Source organism: Notothenia rossii (assembly GCF_949606895.1).
Source record: "Notothenia rossii genome assembly, chromosome: 9".
Taxonomy (NCBI): Eukaryota; Metazoa; Chordata; class Actinopteri; order Perciformes; family Nototheniidae; genus Notothenia; species Notothenia rossii.
In genome coordinates, this window is record NC_136907.1 from 69,596,551 (window position 1) to 69,618,520 (window position 21,970).

The 21,970-nt window shown below is 39.0% G+C and overlaps 3 protein-coding genes and 3 long non-coding RNA genes across 10 annotated transcripts in view; 3 read left to right on the forward strand and 3 right to left on the reverse strand.

The window, feature by feature from the left end:
- Positions 1 to 21,970, forward strand: part of samd7 (sterile alpha motif domain containing 7) — a 33,518-nt gene that overhangs the window by 435 nt on the left and 11,113 nt on the right. The window lies entirely within an intron of this gene.
- On the forward strand, positions 990 to 2,400 carry LOC307018790. The gene is made up of 2 exons (XR_013802500.1): positions 990 to 2,080; positions 2,301 to 2,400. It is a non-coding gene; the product is annotated as an uncharacterized lncRNA (long non-coding RNA).
- Positions 3,051 to 5,569, reverse strand: LOC307018789. The gene is made up of 2 exons (XR_013802499.1): positions 5,133 to 5,569; positions 3,051 to 3,237 (listed from the first exon to the last, which is right to left on the reverse strand). It is a non-coding gene; the product is annotated as an uncharacterized lncRNA (long non-coding RNA).
- LOC307018788 lies at positions 7,492 to 9,735 on the reverse strand. 4 transcript variants are annotated; one of them, XR_013802495.1, is made up of 4 exons: positions 9,601 to 9,735; positions 8,592 to 8,652; positions 7,935 to 8,509; positions 7,492 to 7,755 (listed from the first exon to the last, which is right to left on the reverse strand). It is a non-coding gene; the product is annotated as an uncharacterized lncRNA (long non-coding RNA). The 4 variants fall into 4 exon arrangements; XR_013802496.1 differs by lacking the exon at positions 9,601 to 9,735 and adding an exon at positions 8,973 to 8,987; XR_013802497.1 differs by lacking the exon at positions 9,601 to 9,735 and having other exon boundaries at positions 7,496 to 7,755; positions 8,592 to 9,600.
- On the forward strand, positions 9,689 to 13,235 carry LOC307018785 (apolipoprotein D-like). Of its 2 annotated transcripts, none has more exons than XM_079649214.1 (6): positions 9,689 to 9,821; positions 11,664 to 11,771; positions 11,883 to 12,014; positions 12,144 to 12,265; positions 12,615 to 12,700; positions 12,918 to 13,235. In XM_079649214.1, exons 3-6 carry the CDS (start codon positions 11,895 to 11,897, stop codon positions 13,157 to 13,159), a joined length of 570 nt encoding a protein of 189 aa, XP_079505340.1. In that variant the 5' UTR covers positions 9,689 to 9,821; positions 11,664 to 11,771; positions 11,883 to 11,894; the 3' UTR covers positions 13,160 to 13,235. The 2 variants fall into 2 exon arrangements, with proteins under 2 accessions (XP_079505340.1, XP_079505339.1); XM_079649213.1 differs by having other exon boundaries at positions 9,804 to 9,821; positions 11,634 to 11,771; positions 12,918 to 13,234.
- LOC307018378 (apolipoprotein D-like) lies at positions 15,994 to 18,086 on the reverse strand (the record flags this gene model as incomplete). Its single annotated transcript, XM_079648608.1, has 4 exons — positions 15,994 to 16,235; positions 16,785 to 16,873; positions 17,648 to 17,769; positions 17,967 to 18,086. 4 exons carry the CDS (start codon positions 18,084 to 18,086, stop codon positions 15,994 to 15,996), a joined length of 573 nt encoding a protein of 190 aa, XP_079504734.1.

Consider the following 21,970-nt stretch of genomic DNA (forward strand, 5'->3'; position numbering starts at 1 on the left):
TTGTTTGGAAATTGAAAGACTGGTAAGAGTGCAGATTCTCCTTCTCAGGGTGTTTCTGTTTCAGAGGATGAGTCCTGCAGCTGAAGTTACAGGCTGCATGAGACCTCTTGTCCCACAGAGAAGCTCCTCTTCATCTTACTGCTTGTTGCGTATCACAGGAATGAAATGACCATCCAGCCAAACTACACATATTTGAAGCTTTGGCTTTGCAGCCAGGTGTTTTTATTTACTTCAAGGACTGTATCTATCGCTGTGTATGTCTTTTTGCTAAAGACACATTATCAAAGGACTTTGAAGTTCCAAACAATTCAAAACATCGAGGTCAAGATCATACATCTGTTTACCTCAAAGACACATGAAACAGCACAAATGAAAAACAAAATGCAATGAGAGCAAACTTAGTCCTGTCTCATTCTCACCCACAATCACTCACACACGCACAAAGTATAAGGAGGTTTAATATGTACGAGTGTGTATGAGTTTGGGAATGAGGGAGTGAGTGAAAAAGAGAGAGAGAAAGAAAGAAAGATATTAGACCCTCCAGAAAAACGCGGGCAAAAATCCTTGATTATTCGGGCTAAATTCCTTGATTATGCGGGCTAAAATCCTTGATTATGCGATTAAACATGCGGGTTTTTTATGTGATGTTATGCGGTGAAACTGCGGGAAGTTGCGAAATATGCGGAAAAAAATTATCGATTTTTTTAAAAATATTGGGCTGTCTTATTTATTCTCTCTCACACACAACCTGCCACTAACGTTAAACCCCTTTACTATTCAATTAAACCCATTCAATGTTTATTTATTGTAAAAGCAATTGGGCTATTTTAATCTCACACACACACACACCACCCCCCCCCCCCCCCACACACACACACACACACACACACTTCTCCGCCTCATTCTGTTTTCATTTACTCGTTCGTTATCTGCAGCTTCAATCTTGTAGGCTACTCACCTCGTTTCTTGCAGCGCCATAGAGAGGCGAAGTCCCTCCCCTTCCGGGAGCCTCCATGGGACCCCGGAAGCGGAAAATTATACATAGAAGTCAATGGAGAGAGAAAAGTTATCTTTTGATCCCGTTTGAATTGTGCCACGAATGACACATATGATGTTTGTCAATCTTAAACAATCATTTCCATGCAAAAAAAGTCACAGTTTGTCGTAAAACTGCTGAAATATAAGACTATGAATAATACGCAACTAGAAAGACTACAAATCCCAAATGCATTCTGGGTCGCGTAAGTGATGTCATAGGCGATAATGCTCCAAGACTGGTTGTGACTCGCAAAGCAAAGAGGAAGAAGACTGATTTATTCCCTCCAATAAATATAAGAGATTGCTCCAATAAATTCACTTTTACAAGATGCCTGTGTGCTTTGTACGAGGTTGTAATCACAAAAGAGATCATACCACTTGCTCGTTCTATCGCTTCCCGTCTGATGAAAGGACCAGGAGTTGTTGGACCAAACATATCAGGTAATATACATGTTTTGCATGGAACATAGTCAAGTTAGCTACCTAGCTAGTAGCGAGCATGTTAGTTAGCATTATATTACATTACTTAGCCTTGTCATTTGTATTAGCCTTAACACGAAGTAAACCGAAATGTTAAACAGTAAGAGTATTCATGATGGTAAGTATTTTGTGAAACATTTGAAGAGTAGCCTATCGCCCCCTCCACCAGGTGCTAAGGGGGCGGGAGGTAGGCTAACCCCACATTAGTATCAGCGATCTTTTCTACTTAATGCTATCTGCACAAATGGTTAACATTGACCATTAAAAGATCAGGCAGTTCAGGGAGAGTCGAAGGAAGGAAGGCAGGCAGCTTTGCATGACATTCTTCTGGACGTGTTTCATTGTGATGATAGTGAGAGTGAGTCAATCTGTTTGTTGGAAAGACAGTAGTTGAGTGATTACTGAGAGAAAATTATTAAAAGAGATAATTATTCAGTGTTGTTACTTTAAAGTGTTGTTACTGACCTTTTTCTCTTTTATTTTCTTTACCTCACCTGTAACTGCTGAGACCCTGAGGAACAAGCACACTGGACTGACCTGCTCTGGCAACCTGATTTCCACTGTACGTAATAGTATTTGGTTATGGTATATTATTTATATACATCAAAGGCACAATGCACCCCCCAGAGACACACATGTATTGAGTGTGATATTTTGCATTGGTCATGTGAAATCATCTTTACATACTAGAAAACTGTAGGAGCGGCAACTTGTTTTGAAATTGAATTTTTAATATCCGATAATAAAGTTGATCTGTTTTCTTTATTCTTCTCTCTTCCCAGCTCCATCCATCACCATTCTCTGTTCCTGCAGGTCCTGCTTGCTAATCAATATTCATATTTTTTTACACAATTACAAATAAAGTCAATGTATTGTATGACATGAAGTTGTGCTTCATTCTGAGTCAATAATAAATTCATTCTGCCTTCAGCTGCAAAATTATTGTGGACTGCACTGACATCCATGTAGCTGCCCCCCAGTAAGATGAACCAAGCAAAGTTGACATACTCAACATACAGCTGTACTCTTAAGTTTACATGAAGAATTTGTGAAATATTGGTAATAACAGGTTTAAATGATTATTAGTAATTAATTATATAATTTTCTCATCGTAGATGAGCAGACAGGGAGCAGATGAGAAAAGCAGAATATGCAGCTGCCATTTTCCACATGGAAAAGAGAAAGGGCCAAGTGTATTTGAGTGGACAAAAGAGAAATCCCAAATACGAAAAATAAAATTATACAATTTACAGATATGTATACAAATAAATATATATCCTATATACACCATGTATAATGATGGTGTATGATGTAGAAGGAAGTGTGGTAGATAACAAGTAAATATAGAGTTACATACAGATCCATGTTACAGCAAAAGATGGAATAACTAAGACGCACGCAGTATAATAATAATTACACGCAACAATTAAATAACTGCTCAGCATCTCCACCACAATCCCAATCTGCTGTGTCCTGTTTTCCTCCCCTCTGCATAACACCCCATCACACATACGAAACACAACGCAGAGTCCGAGGGTGTTAAGAGTATGTTTATTTAAATGTCCTCCTCTCTACTGGCCAACACAGGGAGCATATGCTGGGTGTAGAATTGTTCCAGGAGGAGGAGATTTCCATGCCATGCAGGGTCTTTGGGGATGGGGAGGATGATCGCCTCCATCGTGGTCCACAGCAGCAGAGACTCCGGTCTGTGATGTGCAGCTGTTATATAATATACAATACATTTTTTTGAAAAACATTTGATCAAAAAATAAAGATTTGGTCAGGATCTAGAGTCAGTGTGTAGTTTATTAATTAATCAATGCTCTCTACATTAGGAAAACACATACCAGTGTACCAGAGGGAGTCACACACAGCTGTGCCTAGATAACCAAACAAATTGACAACAGGGATGCAAACTCATCAGGTATGAAAAAGGTGACAAGGATCCAAGCCCCCTGACCCCACAGAATATCGGCTTTAAAATTAGGAATAACAGGATTTTAGCAGTCAGAACAACTAAAGCAGCAGTGTTAATATTAACAGAAACGCCATAGAGTCACATCTAATAGAAATATATAAAAAGCATTTATTTTAATTGTTTAGCAGTCAGTTTATAATTTTGGCAGCACTGTTGAGCATTTTGAAAATGTATTTTCATGCCTCTGTGCAAGGCTTAGTCTTTCTATCTTTATAGCCACTGGTGTAAAGTAACCAAGTTCATAAACTCAACAAGTACTATACTTGGGCACAATTTTGAGATACTTGTACTTTACTTAAGTATTTCAATGTTTTGCTACTTTGTACTTCTACTCTACTACAGTTCAGAGGTAAATGGTGTACTTTTACTCCACTACATGTATGTAATACCTTTAGTTACTTTACAGATGTGGATGAATGATGTGAAATATAATCAAGTGTTAAATCAGACTTTAGTTCCACCTGGAGTAAATCCAAAAGCTACCCTGCCTGCAGTATACAAAGTCATTCAAACTAGCTGCACCTTTACCAGCTTTGATAACACTTTAATGATCAGTCATTATAAAACATATCATATTATTCTGAAATGGACCAATCTGCAAAATGACTACTTTTACTGTCGCTACTTTCACTATATTTTGATAATAATAATTTTCTACTTTTACTTGAGGAACATTTGGAATGCAGGACTTTTACTGTAACGGAGTATTCCTACACTCTGGTACTTCTACTTTTACTCAAGTACAAGAACTGAGTACTTCTACTTTTAATCAATTTCAAGATATATACTTATACCACCTCTGTTTATAGCCTATGAAAAAAACGATTAGAAAACGAAGGCTAAAGCTAACGTTAGCAGATAGTGACAATGTATGCTAGTTAGCTAGCTCAACGATAATATTGCGACGGGGAAAACAAACTTTTCAGTGCATATCACGCTCTGCCGCTCCGACAGGGAGCTCTACTCTGAACACCTGAACGGCCCGTTCTAACAGCTGTTCACCAGCGGTCCAGTCTGTGCCACAGTGACTCCGGACGCACAGTTAATATTAACGAACGCACCGTAGGTAATGTAGCTGCTGAAGCTAGACCATCATCGCCGAGCAGCAGAGGCTTATTATACATCATGAGCAGAGCCGACAGGCAGGAAGACTCGAGCACACAGCTCGCGCTTCATTATAATATATAAAAAAAAGCTCGCGGCCGCACATTAATCCGGGTCCCAGACCCCCTCCCATACCCCAAAAATATTTGTATTGCAGATCTACAGGAATCATAAAAACGACCTATTTTGGATTCAAAACGGAGAATTTCGCCGAAAGGTGACAAGTTTGCATCCCTGGACAAGATAACCAAAATCCTTGAATCTACACACAGCAAATAAACTCAAATGACACAACGAGATGTAAAAAGGAGATCACACATATAGTCGATATAGAACTGGCCGCTTCAATCTGAAGAGCAACTAAAACAAAACACGGGAGTGTATCTTGTTCTTGTGAACACTAATGTTATCCAAAGCATACACAGACACCACAAAGTTCTTAAGGAGAAAACTAGTTGCTAAAACAAAACACGTTAGTGTACCTTGTTAGCTAGCTGACATTAACCTTAGACATTGCACTCATATTACTCACTGAAACCTTGTAAAGCCGGTCCCGCATGCTGGCTCTTACAGAACCGCTCCCTTTCGTGTATGTACAGCTCTCAACATGCCCAGACTTGTAGTGATTTTCACCTCTTTTTATACTTTTTCGCCTCATTCTGAAAGAAACAGGTGAAATTTACTAACGTGACAGCCATCTTTGTGATGGTGACGCGTATTGTGCGAGACCAGAGACCTGTAGTTCACTGAGCGGTTTCACACAAAAAAAATTGTAACTTCACAGTTTTACGACACATTTTTATTTTTTTGACTTTCAAAATGTTCTTTTAATTTGACAAACATCATATGTGTCATTCGTGGCACAATTCAAACGGGATCGAAAGATGACTTTTCTCTCTCCATTGACGTCAATGTATAATTTTCCGCTTCCGGGGTCCCATGGGTCGGAAGTAGATGGGCGGGACTTCGCCTCTCTATATAGATAGAAGAGTTACGACAGCGGAAGTCCAAAAACGGTTATCGTCACGTGGTTCATGTAGACGAGGATTGTTCCCCGGAAGTTCACGGCGGGCAATGTGAATGCATTGATAACAGGAGATAGAACTACGATTCTTGGTAATTATTAGTGAATAAAGGTTTTGATTTGCAATATTTATACAACAAATCGATATGTGTATGTATTTACATCAATACGTTTTTAAAAATAAAATAGAATGTACTAATATTAAGTGATAATATTAGGATTAGTGTGAACAACTAGTTTACATGTTAGGCTAACAGTGCCTTGGTTAAAGAGCCTGTTGCTGTTTATTTATAGCTTTGAATTCTTTAAAACCAATATTATCTTCTTAAACTTGTATGGTAGTCAGGAGCATCACTTTCTAATGTTTATTGATATATTTATAGGGAGGGGATCTAAAGGAATGCTTCAAAATTCAGATTAGATTAATTTCTACCATTTTCTTAAATTCATGGTAGTTTCAGTAATCCCATGGTAATTGAGGACACAAGTTATCTAAATGACTAATGTCATCTTTATGGCTTTCAGAAAGGACAGGAGACCGACAGGTGACTATCAAAGGACTAGCAGCAGCAGCAGCAGCAGCATGATGATGATGTTAAATGTGTTGTTTTAGGAACATCCATTGCAAATACATGGAATTCAATAAACATTGAATAGCATATCATGCAGTTTGTCTGTGCCTTTTCCTCCGTGTTGTCCTGGTTTGCTGTGCTGCCTCCTAGTCGCCACCATGGTTTGCTGTGCTGCCTGGGGATGCTCAAATCGCTCCGAGAAAGGAGTACAAATGTACGGCTTCCCCACTGACACAGAGCGGAGGAAAAAATGGCTGGCTCAAGTCAGCAGGAGCAATTTCACGACCAACAGCAAAAAAATATTTGAAGTTATTATATACAAACACTGCATTTGCACTTTTTCACAAAACGAAAACCACACCATTGGGAAAGCTTAATGTTTTGTTTAATACAAAAAAACAGGGAAAGGCTTGAAAAACAGAGTTGAGACTCAGGGTGCAGGGTGAGGGTCTCAATGCAGGTATTCAGGCTCCATTGAATCCCCCTCTGGTTCTTGTGCTGAAAGAGGGAGTAACAGACAGGAGAAAGGGTTATACACACCTATATAGCACACCTATTGGATGGGAAATTGCCTTGGGGAGATAAGGTGTGGTTTTTGTTCCCAACTGAAGTTATGGAACTTTATTATTTGTGAGTTTAACAAAGTATGACAAATGGCATCAGTAACAGATGTGATATGAATTTCTATAAAGTTGTCTCACATTCTTGGTCATATTTTATATACAGTATGTAATGAGTATAACATGTCCAGTAAGTATAAAGTGTTTCCTAATACTGTGTATTCAACCACTATGGAATATGTATGTGGGCAGACAAAACTGAGTTGTTCTGTGTGGGAAGTAACCTCAAGTCACTCCGCAGGCACATTTTGATGCAGACCAGTTTGTCAAGACAAAAAAGGGCAAGACTAGGCTGAGAGCAGAGGCTATACCCACCATCTTCATGCATCGCCCTGTGGTCAAAAAGAGAAGGGCCCCTGCACCACGATTCACCCCGGGACCTGTATCTACAAAGCCCATAGCTCATGATCACAGCTATAGTGTGAAAGGTGACACAGGTATAATAAGTATGAACTCTTAGTAACAAAAGTCATATTTCTTATTTTTAAGTGGTATAATATTTTAAATGTTCAAAAATCTACAGTGCCATGTCTTCTATTTACATTAGTCTCAAAGATTGAGGTAAGAAGGGATGAGGAGACTGAGAGAAAGGAAAGTGAGGGTGAAGAAAGAGAGGACATGGCTAGTGAGGAGAGACAGGGAGGGTGGACACCACCCACTCAGCATACGAGGGAACCAACAGCCAGTCAGCATACAAGGGAACCAGCAGCCAGTCAGCATACGAGGGAACCAGCAGCCAGTCAGCATACGAGGGAACCAGCAGCCAGTCAGCATACGAGGGAACCAGCAGCCAGTCAGCATACGAGGGAACCAGCAGCCAGTCAGCATACGAGGGAACCAGCAGCCAGTCAGCATACGAGGGAACCAGCAGCCAGTCAGCGTACAAGGGAACCAGCAGCCAGTCAGCATAAGAGGGAACCAGCAGCCAGTCAAACAGATCTATTAAAAAAATTAAAGAGACAATTAAAGAGCCAAGAAGGAATCACCAAAAAAGCAAAGTCTGCACTAAGAAAAATCAGGAAGGAAAATGCAGCTCTCAAGTAAACAATGAAAAGTAGGAACAACAAATATAAGAAAACGTTTTAAAAAGACCAACTTAAGGCATTAGGCAGACTCACCACAAAGGGGATGAAATGGAGCAATGAGACAATTAAGAAGGCTTTAAAAATTCGCTTTGCGTGCGGACCAACGGGTAACAAAACTCTGCAGGAATTGCAGATTCCCCTTCCAGGAATAAGGACACTGCAAAGAAGGATGCAATGTGTTAAGTTTGAGCCTGGTGTGTAACAGCTAACATCAATGCCCCTCCACCCGTAACATCACTGCCCCTCCACCTGCCAACATCACTGCCCTCCACCTGCCAGCACCCAGCTAGAGGAGCGCAAACAACAAAAACAAGCAAGGTGTCCCGTCATGTACCTGGAAGTTTGGGTTGGCAAAATGGAGTAAGAGAGGGACTTGAAAAACCTTGGTGGCTCTCTACTCATGTTGTTACAGTTGTCTTGGTTGCAGCTCTCAAGTTTTATTTTTTTGCCATTTCCACATCTTTAGAAAATATGAAATAAATGAAGTGAAATCAACCTCTTCTCTGGAGAACAAACTTTGATTTCTCTGTCTTGTGAGTTTGCAGTCTTGCAGTTTTGCTCCTCCACCTGTAACATCACTGCCCCTCCACCTGCCATACAGTAGGTTACTAACAAGATTACTTATATAATACAGTGATAGAATACATGTTTAGTATGCTTACTTATATAAAACAGTAGTATTAAACTTACCTTGTGTTTTCACTCTCACTTAAGTCCCTCTCCCTTTGCCATCAATCCAAAATCAGCTGAGCTGCAACATTATACAGACAGGTAATAATCAACATAATCACAAGGACACAATATGGCTCTGCTAAAAACACTCACTCTTACCCACACCAAAGTTATATTGATCTAATATTTAACTCCCTCCACCCCCGCATACAATCCCGTTTAGAAGCCCTTCTTCTCTACACTACAGGCATGAAAAAATCTTGAAGCTTGGCGATTTTTTGCGAGCAACCAATCACATGAATCTCCCGCCCCCGACATACAAAGCAATAGCAATGTTAAAACGAAGTAAACTGGATATAAACTCTCCAAACAGGCGAAAAAACTATCAGTTTCACCCACTGTCTCTGCCACCTCCCTCCATGCCTGGTTCCTCCGGTTTGTTTCCCGGTAAATAGTTCCGGTCGTAAAGAACCGGGTGATTTGCTACCGTAATATCTCGTTTGGAATATGAGGAAATGAACTGCGGTCTGGCTCTCCCAGCTTGCACGCGGTTTGATTGGCTGCGCTTGCACTGGCGGGATTTGCATAAACGGGATTTCATTGGCTGATGCCAAGCATCGAGCCTCAAAAGTTGAACATTGTTCAACTTTTGATGCCGATAGATGCTCGTGATGCTTGCAAAGCCATGCTCCCCACAATGCAGTTCGGCGAAGATTAAAAATCTTCTTCGTCACCCCATTCAAGTGAATGGGCGAAGCGTTGAAAGCATTTTTTGATGCCTGTAGTGTAGACGTACCGTTCAACAACGTTGGACGAAATGACATTAAGAGAACGGAATTTACAATTAAAAGGCTGTTCAACGTGTGTTGCTAACTTGATCCGGAATCCTAGCTTTATCTGTTATCTGTAAACGTTCCCTAAATCTACTAATTTAGGGATAATCCACTGACATCCTTTAATACACATGTTAATTTGAATCAGATGTACTGATAATATCCGCAATATAAATCTTTAAACTTCTTCTTACCTTTAAAAGTCATTCACGAACGGTCTATTATGCTGCAACTCTACAGCTCTGCTAGCCTTGGCGCTAACTTCCGGGGAACGATTGAGAGGCTCCACAATCCGCCATTGCTGTAAAAAAAAAGTGGTCCATTGGAGGGAACGGAGATGACGTAACTCTCAGTCGGCGCTGGTTTCTTGTAGCCCTCGAAAGGATTTTGGAGGTTGATGCCTCGTCTCGTGAACGTGAGTTGTTTGGCTTTCTTGTCCGCAGCAGCAGAAAGCATTTTCGAATGTTTGAATGAATCAAAGTGGGTCGTCACCGTCGATTTTCTCTTATGCTCCAACACACAGTTGCACGGGGTGCAGAATAGTTTCCCCCCACTTTTTGCCCGGTCTTTAGTAGAAATGTTTGTCGGTAAATGAGATGGATTAGATATTTTCATCTTGGTGTTTTCTCTATCGTGTGAGCTCCACACGTTCACTCTATACAGTGTTGTTTACATTCTGTGATGCGCGAGCTGATGACGTCACGTCAAGACGAGTTAACTTTTTTCCCCCTCAATTTAGTGTGGAAAAATGCGGGGATTATGCGGCCTCTTGATAAATATGCGGCCTTTTAGAAATCTGCGCCATTTTGCTGATTATGCGGTAAATTCTGCGATCGCAGAATTTCGTTTTTCTGGAGGGTCTAAGATATGAGGCAAAAACTGCGACTTGCTGTAAACCAAATCTACTGTAGATTGTTGTCTCTGTACACACACACTGTACATCCAGACAAACACGCACATTTCTCAGCTGATACCACTCTTCCACATCCATACCAACACACCTACATCATATTAGTTTCATACATGTATTCCAATGGCTGTCAGGGCCCCATTATACAACAGGCAAAGAAACCAAGAAATGACAAGCATGCAATTCAATGGTAAAATGTCACATCTGGTCATATACAGTAAAAAGGACAAATTGAACTATTTTCCTCCAATATAAAACCCTGACATTACAAAATGCATGATTTTATACCGGTATGGCGGAGAGATCAAAAGATGTGGTTATAATGGGAGTGGATGGGACACGAGTGGCTAATGTGTGAGTTTTTTTGTTTAATCTGATTCTGTGCAAAAAAATCAATTTTGCTGCTAATCTTTGACATATCCAAGACTGTGATAAAAAAAAAAGCAGACCCCCCCAACATTTATTATATGGAAAATAACTGCCTTTTTTTGCATGTTTTTCATAGAAAACGCAAATTCATGTTTTCAAACTGGCAGTTCAAGGGTTAAAAATCCTGAACATAATTTAACATTTGGTATTTTTGATCAGGAATTAAGTTGATTGAAAGATTTAACCCCAAAACGTTTTAAAAAATATTAATCTGTTGTCATTTTAGAGCAGTTTTTGGAAGTGGACATTTTTGTCCCGAATGACTAATATGTAACTTTTTTGTGCAATCTGATTTTGTTCAAAAACTAATAATACAAAAAAATCTATTTTGTTGCCAATCTTTGACATATCCAAGACTGTTATAAAAAAAAGACCCAGTCACCAGATATGTATTTTTTGGAAAATAACTAATTTTCTCTGTTTTCATCATGAAAAAAAACAGCAGTTTCATGTATTCAAAATGGCATTTAAAGGGTTAAAATCCTGAAAATGATTACATTTTTGGTATTTTGTATTAGGGCGGAAGTTGCTTTAAAGATTGAACCCAAAAAAGTTGTGAAAAAAACCTTTTAATATAATGTTTTTATCAAAGTATTTTGCAGTGGACATTTTTGTCTCGAATGACTAATTTGCGTAGTCCAATCGAACGATACCGGAGGATTAAACTTTTAAAATCTGCTTGATGAAAAATGTAACTTTAAGTCAAGATATTGTGACCACTGGGATACATTTAGTTTTTTGGATCTTGTCTAATTTTCTTCCTTTTAAAAAACATTGTATAGAACAAAAGTTTAGATGAATGGGCAGATAAAGAAGAATAACATAGATTTACTTCAAGAAACATCACAAGCTGGGAGGCCTGTTTGAACAGTCTCTTTATTTAAACAGGTGCCAACTTTCTCACTCCACCTCTTCTAGCTGGAAACACAGGAGGGGGCTGAAGACCGTGATCAATATTGAAGCTTGACATCTTTAAAAGACGCTCAAAGCTCAACACCTGCACACAATAACCCTGAATACTCACAGGTGAGCAGCCTGCAGCCACCACTCTGCCTCTTTATGTCTTCAGATATTTCCCTCTGTAGTTAACCCTCAGAGAAGCTAAATGTTTTAACAGTGCTGCTGTGTATTCTGCAGGTCGTTGATAAGATGAAGGCCATGCAGGTGATTTCCCTGACTCTTCTGTCTGTGCTGGCAGTGAGCGCTGAGGTGCTGAGGTTTGGCAGATGTCCCAAACCTGCAGTTCAGGCCGACTTTGACCCCTCCATGGTGAATACTAAACTCATCTTCTCTTTGCTAACAATAAATGTTATGTACAGTGTGATAATCGGGCCTATTTTGCAACAACTAAATGTCTAAAAGTAATTTTTAATTTGAAATCCTGTGTTTCCTCCGCAGTACATTGGTAAGTGGTATGAGATCATGAAGCTGCCAACATTCTTCCAGAAAGGCGAGTGCGGCACCGCCACCTACAGCACCAAGGGCCCCGGGGTCATCGGGGTCCTCAACAGTGAGCTGCTGTGAGTACACACTGCTTTAGGGCCTACACTTTCTAATGCAAGGGTTTGAATATGATCCTTTTTTCCTAAAGGAACTGCTTAAAGTCATGATATTGTTGGAACTGCACCTACGTTAAGATTACTATGTCTTTAGTCTTCTAAATTCACAAAAAGAAACCTTTTGATGGAAGGCTGTATATATGTTTCCTTTTTTTAAAGCCACATTATACTATTTGATTTTTTATAAATGAAGCTTTGTTTCAAAATCCTTACCCCTTGAACACACAGGTTCACAAATGGAGCTTTATACTTGTATACACTATGAGTGAAAGTAATTATTTAATGTTTTACGTCGTCTTATTTTTTTCAGTGCTGATGGATCTACTAATTCTATCCTTGGATCTGCTAAGGTGAAGGACCCCGCGGAGCCCGCCAAGCTGGAGGTCTCCTTCAATGGTAAAGAATTAATAACTAACATTTTCCGGGTTATTCAGTTGCATAACGCATCATTTAGCTAACTTTATCCAACTTGCAATAAGGGCATTGAACCATAAATATACAAACTGAAAAAGGCAAGAATCCTGAAATTGCATTATCTTTTGAGTGCTACATATACATACTTGTGTACTGAATGTTTAAGCAGCACTGACTCTGATTCTCGTCTCTCCTGCAGCTTCTCCCCCTGGTCCCTACTGGGTGCTCTCCACAGACTACGAGGGTCACTCTCTGGTCTACGGCTGCAGAGACTACGGCATCTTCGTTATGGAGTTTTCCTGGATCCTGAGCCGAGAGCCCACCATCCCTGAGGAGACCGTGGAGAAGCTGCACGGCATCCTGTCATCCATCGGAGTCGACGTTAGCAAGATGGTCCCGACCTACCAGGACGAGGCTTTCTGCAGCGCCATGATCCAGTAAAAAGCTTCTGTTTCAGCCTGTACAGGAATGTGTATCATAGATTCGTGACACACCTCTGTATGCAGTGTGTGCTGTGCCTCGTTCTGTAGACGCAAAGTCAATGCAATAAACATGTGGAAAGAAATCAGTGTTGTGCTGTGTTTTTATTTTTTATTTTAGAATAGGCTTGTTCAAAATCTTGTAAAATTGTCATTATGCAAGCCCAATGATATACCAGTTATGTCTCAAATGGAGCATTGTATTTGAAATTGCACACATTTACAGAGAATAAATAAGGCACCAATAAAATAAGAGCTGACAAACAAATGCAAATTATAAAAGATATGAAGTATAACAAATCTTTGTGTGCAAGCCACAGCAAAAGACCATGGGTCCAGTTAAACAGATGTGTGTTCATTGACCTGTGCGGTTAGTGTAGCAGTGTTGTGTCAGTAAATATTAAACATGTTCCAATGATGGCGGCTCATCGCGACAAATATTTTGAGCTTCATTCTTAACCAAATACACAAAAATAAGAACTTTAACATTTAATATCTAAAATGTGTGTGTGCTACATACTGAAACTCACTTCTACCTCCCAGTGCTGTACTTAAAGCAGACCTATTATGCTGTATTGGGAAAATATATTGTAGGGCCATACCTATACAAAACATGTAGTGTTTTACCAAAACAGATACCAAACAGATCACCCATTGTAGCCATGCCTCATACTGCTCATACCCCTCTTTTGAAGCCCTGATAGAGAAACACGGATTTTGGGACCTTAGCTTGAAAAAAAAAGAAGAGGAGGCGGAGCTAATGCCTGATCAGAATTCTACCGGAGATAAAGTAAAATTCATGCTGTGATAAAACGCCATCCTGTTCTAAACCACATGAAGGATTATTTCTGAAACGGTATGGAGCTCAAATGCTTTTTCTCTTGCAGGTTTATCACAAGTTGAGTTCTTTTTTGTTCCTGCTTTTTAAACACGTGCTCTCCAGTACAGGTTATCTCTGAGTGTTAGCGAGGCTTGCTAATGTAAACAAAGATTACGTCCAAAACACGTCAGGCATTGTTTCTGATAACAACTTTCTGTGGGTCCCCTGACGATTTGACGTCAGATCGGCAGCAAATCTGCATCTGCTCGTTGGACACCCGTTTTTAAAAGATTTGGGTACGGAGGAATAGAGAGAGGGTTTATTTTCTGACGCTGCGTGAGTTCCCCGACGCACCAGGGACACATATTTATGTATAAAAGACATCACAAAGTGCATTTTGCATGATAGGTCCCCTTTAAGTAAAATGTTGACCTTTTAGTGCTTCACTTGAGTGTTTCCATGTTATGCTTTTTAATTCTACTCCACTTCATTTCACAGGAAAGCATTGTACCAATCTTTAGTTACTAAAAGTGCTTTACTGATTTCAGATGAATTATAATTTACAAGCAGTAAACAAATATTTAAGACATGGTTAATACCTAATTATAATGTAGATATTTAAATGTGTCTTTATGTAGTCTTTGTCAGCAATTATAACTTCATATTGTACAATGTACAAATGAAGTTCACCATATTGTCATTTATTGTTTACTGTTATTAAAATGACTTCAGCTAAGTGTTAATGTTTGGGATGAATTCATTCATAAATGCATTCATACCTAAATGTTAGAAACCATTTGATAAATGTGTTTACTGCTTCGAAATAAAAAACAGAAAGCAATAAAGGTTTGTTTAAATGAATTCTCAGCTTTTTGCCCTGTTTTTTTTAAAAGTTGTAAATGTCACCGAAAATACTGAACGTACTCTTCCAATATCAGAGTTATGCATGATAACAAAGGCCCAACTGTGGCTGTGTACATAACAGGATGTATGATTACCTAGAAGAGCATCAGGACTTTTTTTGTCATATGATAGCTTTGTGACAATGATTAACATGATGATCCAGCCTCTATGGAGATAGACATATGACAAGCATGATAATTTCTGACGTGGGCCTTAGCTGATCTAATCTAAACATTGTATACTGCTTTGAACCGGTATTCCTCCATCTTGTGACTGTGTAACACCCTCTCTTGTTTATAAGCATGTGAAGGACACTGTTCTGGGAACTAGTTGTACCAAATGCTCTGTATGTGATGACTACTTTAAGGATAATAAATACATGTATCCTGATTATTGAAGCTCAAGCCGGTGTGTTCGGGACGAACCAAGTAGCGAGATAGGCGTAGGGGTTTCTGTTTTACTTGGGAATGTATTTATATTTTTTCTGGTCAGTTATCATGTTTGTTTTGGGTTCAATTAACAGATATAAACAGTTAAAAATGCTATGTAAATAATATTATGGATATTCTTTATAATTATTATGATGACACGTGTATTTATTAAGTGTACCTTTGAATGGTTTCTCCCAATCGAGAACCTCTGTCTTCAGTCAGAGGGGAAGGGTGAACATGTACAGGGAGTGGTGAACAACTACATGCTGGCTACTGTTCTCTTGTGGTGTTTTTGGAATAAATTCACCATGGTTTGCAATTCTATCTCCTCTCGTGGTTGATTCTTTTCCTGAAAATCCAACCGCTAAAGGGTCGCTGTCTCACACGGTGACGAGTGATATTTTTCTAACAAAGGGTAATCAAATTTATAATGATTTCTTCATTCATTTTTTAAAGGGTAACTAGTAGCTGTAACCTATAACCTCCCAAAAATACACATTATCATCAGACCTCCCAGTAACATAGAAAAGACACCAACACCCTGCTCTGCTGTTTAAATAAGTGTATTGCATTGACTTTGCATGAGACAAACAGTGAGGAGTTAACCACATGTCCGCCTGCAGGCCTCCTCCTCTGACTCAGTTACAGGCTCATGGAGCTGCAGGTGGCCTCGGACTGGTCGGTGGTGAGCAGCTTGTGCACGCTCACTCCCATGGAGGACAGGATGCCTTGCAGCTCCCCCAGGGTCTCCTCGGATAGGGTGGGCTCTCTGCTCATGATCCAGGCGAAGTCAAAGTGCAGCACCCCGAGGTCGGTGCAGCTGTACACCAGAGAGTAGTTCTCGTAGTCGGTGGACAGCACCCAGTAAGGAGCAGGGGGGGCGTCTGCAGGTGAAAAGAGACAGTAATGTCAATTTAAAATGTATATTCTTCCACAGCAGGGATGTCCAAACTTTTTTCACTGATATATGACCTCATAAGTTAAGTTATAAGTTAGCAAAATGTTGTTAGCAGCTCATTCCTGAAAACAGAAGCCTCAGATTGCTTATAATAAGGGAAAATATGAAGGGTATATTTCAAGCTTGTAAATAAGTTATTGGGCTTTTGTCTCATCAACTCACATTTGTTAGAAAATGTTTTCAACTTTAAAAATGTGATTACTAATACATGAATACTGTGTAGTATATTTGTACGTATATATATTTGAAAAGTACAATATAAGACAAGCACAAGTTTAATTTGTGGGCCATATTCCATTATACTTTTTTTATTTGCTGAGGGCCGATTAAAAATGGCTCGCGGGCCGCATTTGGCCCCCGGGCCGTAGTTTGAGCACCCCTGTTCTACAGTATTGATAGAGAGGACACTTCAACTGTAACTCTGAGTGTTGGAACAGTTATATTTCCAGGTTCGTAATAAATAAGATGTCCTTACTCTCGAAGAAGGAGACCTGCAGCTTGGCGGGCTCAGAGGGGTCTTTGGCGGTGGCAGAACCATTGATGGAGCTAATGCTACCATCAGAACTAAAAGAAACAAAACATACATTTAGAAACATTTACACAAAGTAGTGGAGGACCTATTTTGTATAATATATGTCTGAAAGTGAAAGTCCTAAATAAGTATGAACAGAAAAATGTAGTAAAAGTATAGTTTTTTGGTGTATGCTACCTTTCAGAGAGTAACATATTTTAAGAATATCACTATACTGCTGCTGCTACAGAGAACTTTAATAGTAGCATCCTCTGTTACCTACATTATAAACTGTTGGATAGTTTAATCTAAACCACAGCATCATGCTTTTATAACCTGATCATGTGTTTATTTTGTGCTCTCTAAATCTGTAAAGTAACCACATCTAACTGTAATATATATTCAATATATAGTAGTAAAGTAAGCACAGTAGTCCCATCCAGGGCCGTCCCTCCCTACAGGCCGGTCATGCAGACTGCGTGGGGCCTCGCCTTGCGGAGGGGGCCTCATCTGAGCCCTATGTGCTTATGCGGCACCGTTGACGGGCCTCATGTTGGTCGGCCCTGGTCAATCAATCAATGTTTATTTATATAGCTTACAATTGAAAAAGTCAAGTATGGTAACAATACATCAAAGTTGTATGTATTGTAAGAAGTATTTGATTAAATGTAAATTAAAGACTTTTGACAGTCACAGGCTTCACAAAACTTAGTTTAGCCTTCACAGTAAAGTGAACCCCCCTTTTTGATAAGTAATAGCTCCAGAAAATACATTCTAGTGGTCAAAATCTTCATGAAAAAGTGAATGTATGCATGTGGAGTACTCACAGCAGCTCGCTGTTGAGGACACCAACGACTCCGGGGCTCTGCAGGCTGTAGGTGGCAGTGCAGCACTCGCCCTTCTGGAAGGTGTGTGGCAGTCTCTGGATATCAAACCACTTACCAAGATACTGCAGAGCAAACACACAACAACACGACATCAATTTACTGTTGATGAAGGGCTGCAGAATCTTGAGGCATTCATTTGCAATTGTTGTTTATTACAGTAGGTCCCAGAAGGCCTCATTTGCTAACTCCTGGAACTTAATGAAATGTGAATTAAATGCTGCCTCGTTTCCCAACAGAGTTTAATAAAGTTTGTATTCACCCTGGCAGTATCAAAGTCCTCCTGGACGCCCGTCTGGGGGCATCTTCCTGGCATGATGACCTGAGCGCTGGCCGCCAGAACGGACAGCAGAGTGAGGGAAATTACCTGGATGGCGTTCATGTTTTCTCCACAACCTGGATAAAACAAAAAGTTATACAGATTTGGAATAATTATAATAAATTCATTTAAAAAGAGACACCGGCCTAGAAAAGGAGCACTGCCTCCTGCTTACCTGTATAACTGGTAGAAATGAAGATCTGCGTTTTGGTGGAGTTTTTATAGATATGTTTCATCAGCCCCTCCTTTACGATAACATGTGAGGCTGTTTCTATACATTTGTGGGAGAATATGCACCTGTTTACACAAAGGCCTCTGACATAAGTAGAGATGATTGACATGTTATTGTAAAAGTAAGATAACAGTGCTGCTGTCAAAAATAGCTCAGAATAAAAGCAAATATTCTAACCATTATACTATAGCGTTTTTTTAATATGTAAAACAAATTGATTTTATTTAAATTGGTTTATTTAGTTTAAAAAATGTATAAAACACTATAAAAAGTTTTCAATAGGGACAAAATAAACACATTTATACCAACTGATACAGCAGAATGTGAAGTTGATTTTGGAAGGTAATGTTGGTTTGTGCACTGATTCAGATTATTATATCTTAATCTCTATCAGATGACATTCATGTTGCTCGGAGAAAAAATCCTACTAACTGTATTGACCCCACTGATCTTTCCAGAAGCTCCACAGTGAGGTCGACTTTTGAGTAAAATGCACAAGCGTCTAAATTTGAAGTTTTCCTCTGGTTTTACTATACATAAAAAATGAGTGACATATACCGTATTATTACATTCAAACATAATATATTAAATGCTCAACCACCATTTATTTGTTGGAAAAGTGCATTTTGTAATGTATTCAATTAGGGGCCAAACTCTCTATTGACATTACCGTCTGCCTGTATTGTACATGATGATGTGTAATGCTAAGCACAGCAGCACACGTTAGCATGCTAACGCGCTAGACTAAGGTGGTGAACAGGGTAAACATCACATGCCAAACATGTAAAGTCTGCCATTGTGAGCATTTTTGTTGTCAGCCTTCAGCTCAATGCATTGTGGAGCTATCAGAGCAACTTGACTCAAAACAAATTAAAAGTCCAATGGATCCAATCTGTGACACCGCAGTGATTTACATTTAGCCTAACAGCCTCAGACATCGTACAGAAGGCCCGGCTAATCATTTCACTTTTACTTCAGAAGGCGCTGTAAAGCCTCTGATCAGGTGTTTGATCAGTCCTCGGGAGACTGTCACGGTGAGAGCTGTTCTTCTTCATTGATGCAGACGTGTGAGGCTCCTGCAAGATTACCTGCCTAAAAATATTTTCCTCTCGTGTCTCACAACATAAAAATAAACTTTAGTCTCTTGATGTTACCTAGATGTGTTTTCCCCATCCACTGCTTTCAGATGAAGATGGTGACTTTGTAGCAAAAACGTATAATAATAAATAGGCATATTTTTATAGTATTAGGCAAGCAAGAACATTTCATTTAAAGCAGTTGAAAGTAAATGTATTCAAGTGCTATTGTAAAACATGAAGTAATTGTTATTTTACTTGAGTAATTCAATCTAATTACACCTTTATTTTACACTCTGATGGGAAATATTGTACTTTTTACTTCTTTATTTTAAAGCTTTAATTCCAAGTTATTTACAGATATATATTAAGCGATTAAATTGAGTCCAATATAAATGACTTTACAAACTACTACATAAACGGTTGCTTACATTTTAAAGCATACAATATTTCAATAATAATGGGTATATCATTATAAAACTCTTTAAAGGGACTTTACTGTAATACTTTTCGTTGTATTTGCTTTAAGTCGTACGTTTGTATACTTAAGTGAAATCTTGAATGACATTCACTGTGTCAGTACACATTACCTGAATGTAATACAATGAGGATCTAAAGGCTTTGCCAGTTATTTCAGGGATTCTTTATCCTAAATCTCACAGTAATCGAGACCTAAACAAGATTTCCACTGAGTGTAAAAGACTTGCACCTCTGAGGGATTACAGCTTTCTGGGGCATTTGTCATTCAATGGCAAGGAATCTGGTCTCCAGACTGTTCCTGCAATTAGAAGATGGACGTGTGTTTGTGCTCTGTGAATTTATAGCCGGTCCTCTTCCTGGAGGTAAACCTGTTCTGATCCCTTCGCCTCACTGTGACTCTATAATGCTGGGTGCAAACAAGACGGACAGAAATCCCTCATAAAAAGCTTACACCTAGGAGATTCTTAAATTAGCGGTTTAGGTGTCCTAATGCTCTGCTCTCTTAATTCCCTAAATCCTTCATAAGTCTCTTTTCAGTAGAAATCTACCTTTTTGTCTCCTGCTCAAACAGACAGTTACTACTTACGTTAATCAGGTTTATGTAGCATGTATTGATTTTAATAAAACTTAAATCGAAATTAATGCACTCGTTGACAAAACAGTGATGCAGCTGCAACCAAGGATGCAGATTGATAAGCCATAACGGAACAGGTTGGTGCTGTTTTTACAATATATGTATTTTTGTGTTCATTAAGTAGAAGATGGCTTCAGAGGAAAGCAAGTACAAAGACTAAGATTAAAACATGCAACACCAGGGTTACAATGATTATGTGCAATAAGAAAATTCCTGCAACATGGCTCTGTGTAGTATTATGCGTATAAGATGTTTTCTATGACACCACATCGAACGGCATTCTCTGTCAGGCTGTAAGCGTTAGGACATTTTCCATAATCAAAGGCAATAACATGTTACTTTAAAAGTTAAACTTGTTTTTTGATGTTTCTATTTGAAGTATCACATTGGACTTTCACCTTTGGAATGAAGACAAAGGTTTATGCATTATCTTACATTCAAATCACATGGTTTAAATTATGATGAAATTATGTCTATGTTTGGAGGATAAACACGATTGGGTGTAATTCTTAAACTGAGTTGTTTTGTTGCAAACTGCAATGAAAAGAGAATAGATTCAAGACGTTCAGTAATTATTAGAATAGTAATGGACTGAAACCATAATAATAATAATAATAATAATAATAATAATAATAATAATAATAATAATAATAATAATAATAATAATAATAGTAGTATACTTTATTTATACAGCACATTTCAAACAAATTCACAAAATGTTACGAACATTTAGATTCTGTACACACAGAGCATAAAATATACCAGAAACCCCACAATTTAACACATTATACAGTTCAGAATAAAACAACACAAGTTAGTAATAAAACACAAATATAAACACATAAAAGTAATTCTAAAAAAGTGGGTTTTTTAAAGTGAATTAAAGACCCTGATTTTCTAAGGCGGTTTGTTCCAAAGTCCAGCAGCCCTGACAGCAAAGGCTCTATCTGCAAAGCTCTATTATGAACGTCTAGTCTTTAGAAGCTGCATCCCTTCAACAAACTAAACACACATCCAGCAGCAGCATCAGGTCACAGGAGACTGACACAGTTTATTCAAGCTAAAGGTCACTGATATAAGAGCTCAGTGCAGCTCTGGTGTTTATAATGACATCCCTCTTCTGCAGCATGAGGACGCTCCATCTCCAAACTGCTCTGAACAACAGCATGACTGAAGGAAACTCACGTGTAACGTGTCTGTGCTGCAGTATGCAGAGGGTAAAAGCCTGAATTGGATGTAATACGAATTGTAATGTACTGTAATGGTGTGGTTAGTCATTTCCTGGCACACATTAAATCCATTTCAATACGAAATTAGCATAATTGTCATGACAGAGTGTACCAAAGCTTTGTTGATGAACAGGTGCACCTTTTCATGTTTTGAAGAGGAGTAGCTGCAGAATATTCAGCTGCTCGGTTCTCATCATTGGGAAATCATTTTGAGAAACATGACTTCAGTTGCTTTCAGATCTTAACAAAGGCATTACATTTTTTTGTATCAGGAGAAGGCAGATCAAGAATGATTG

What these genes read in the sequence shown, in the direction of transcription:
- LOC307018785 (XM_079649214.1), top strand. Translation starts at nt 11,895, where the DNA reads ATGAAGGCCATGCAGGTGATTTCCCTGACTCTTCTGTCTGTGCTGGCA. An exon ending in GTCCTCAACAGTGAGCTGCT is followed by an intron (nt 12,266 to 12,614) that starts GTGAGTACACAC and finishes TATTTTTTTCAG; the next exon opens with TGCTGATGGATCTACTAATT. An exon ending in GCTGGAGGTCTCCTTCAATG is followed by an intron (nt 12,701 to 12,917) that starts GTAAAGAATTAA and finishes TCTCTCCTGCAG; the next exon opens with CTTCTCCCCCTGGTCCCTAC.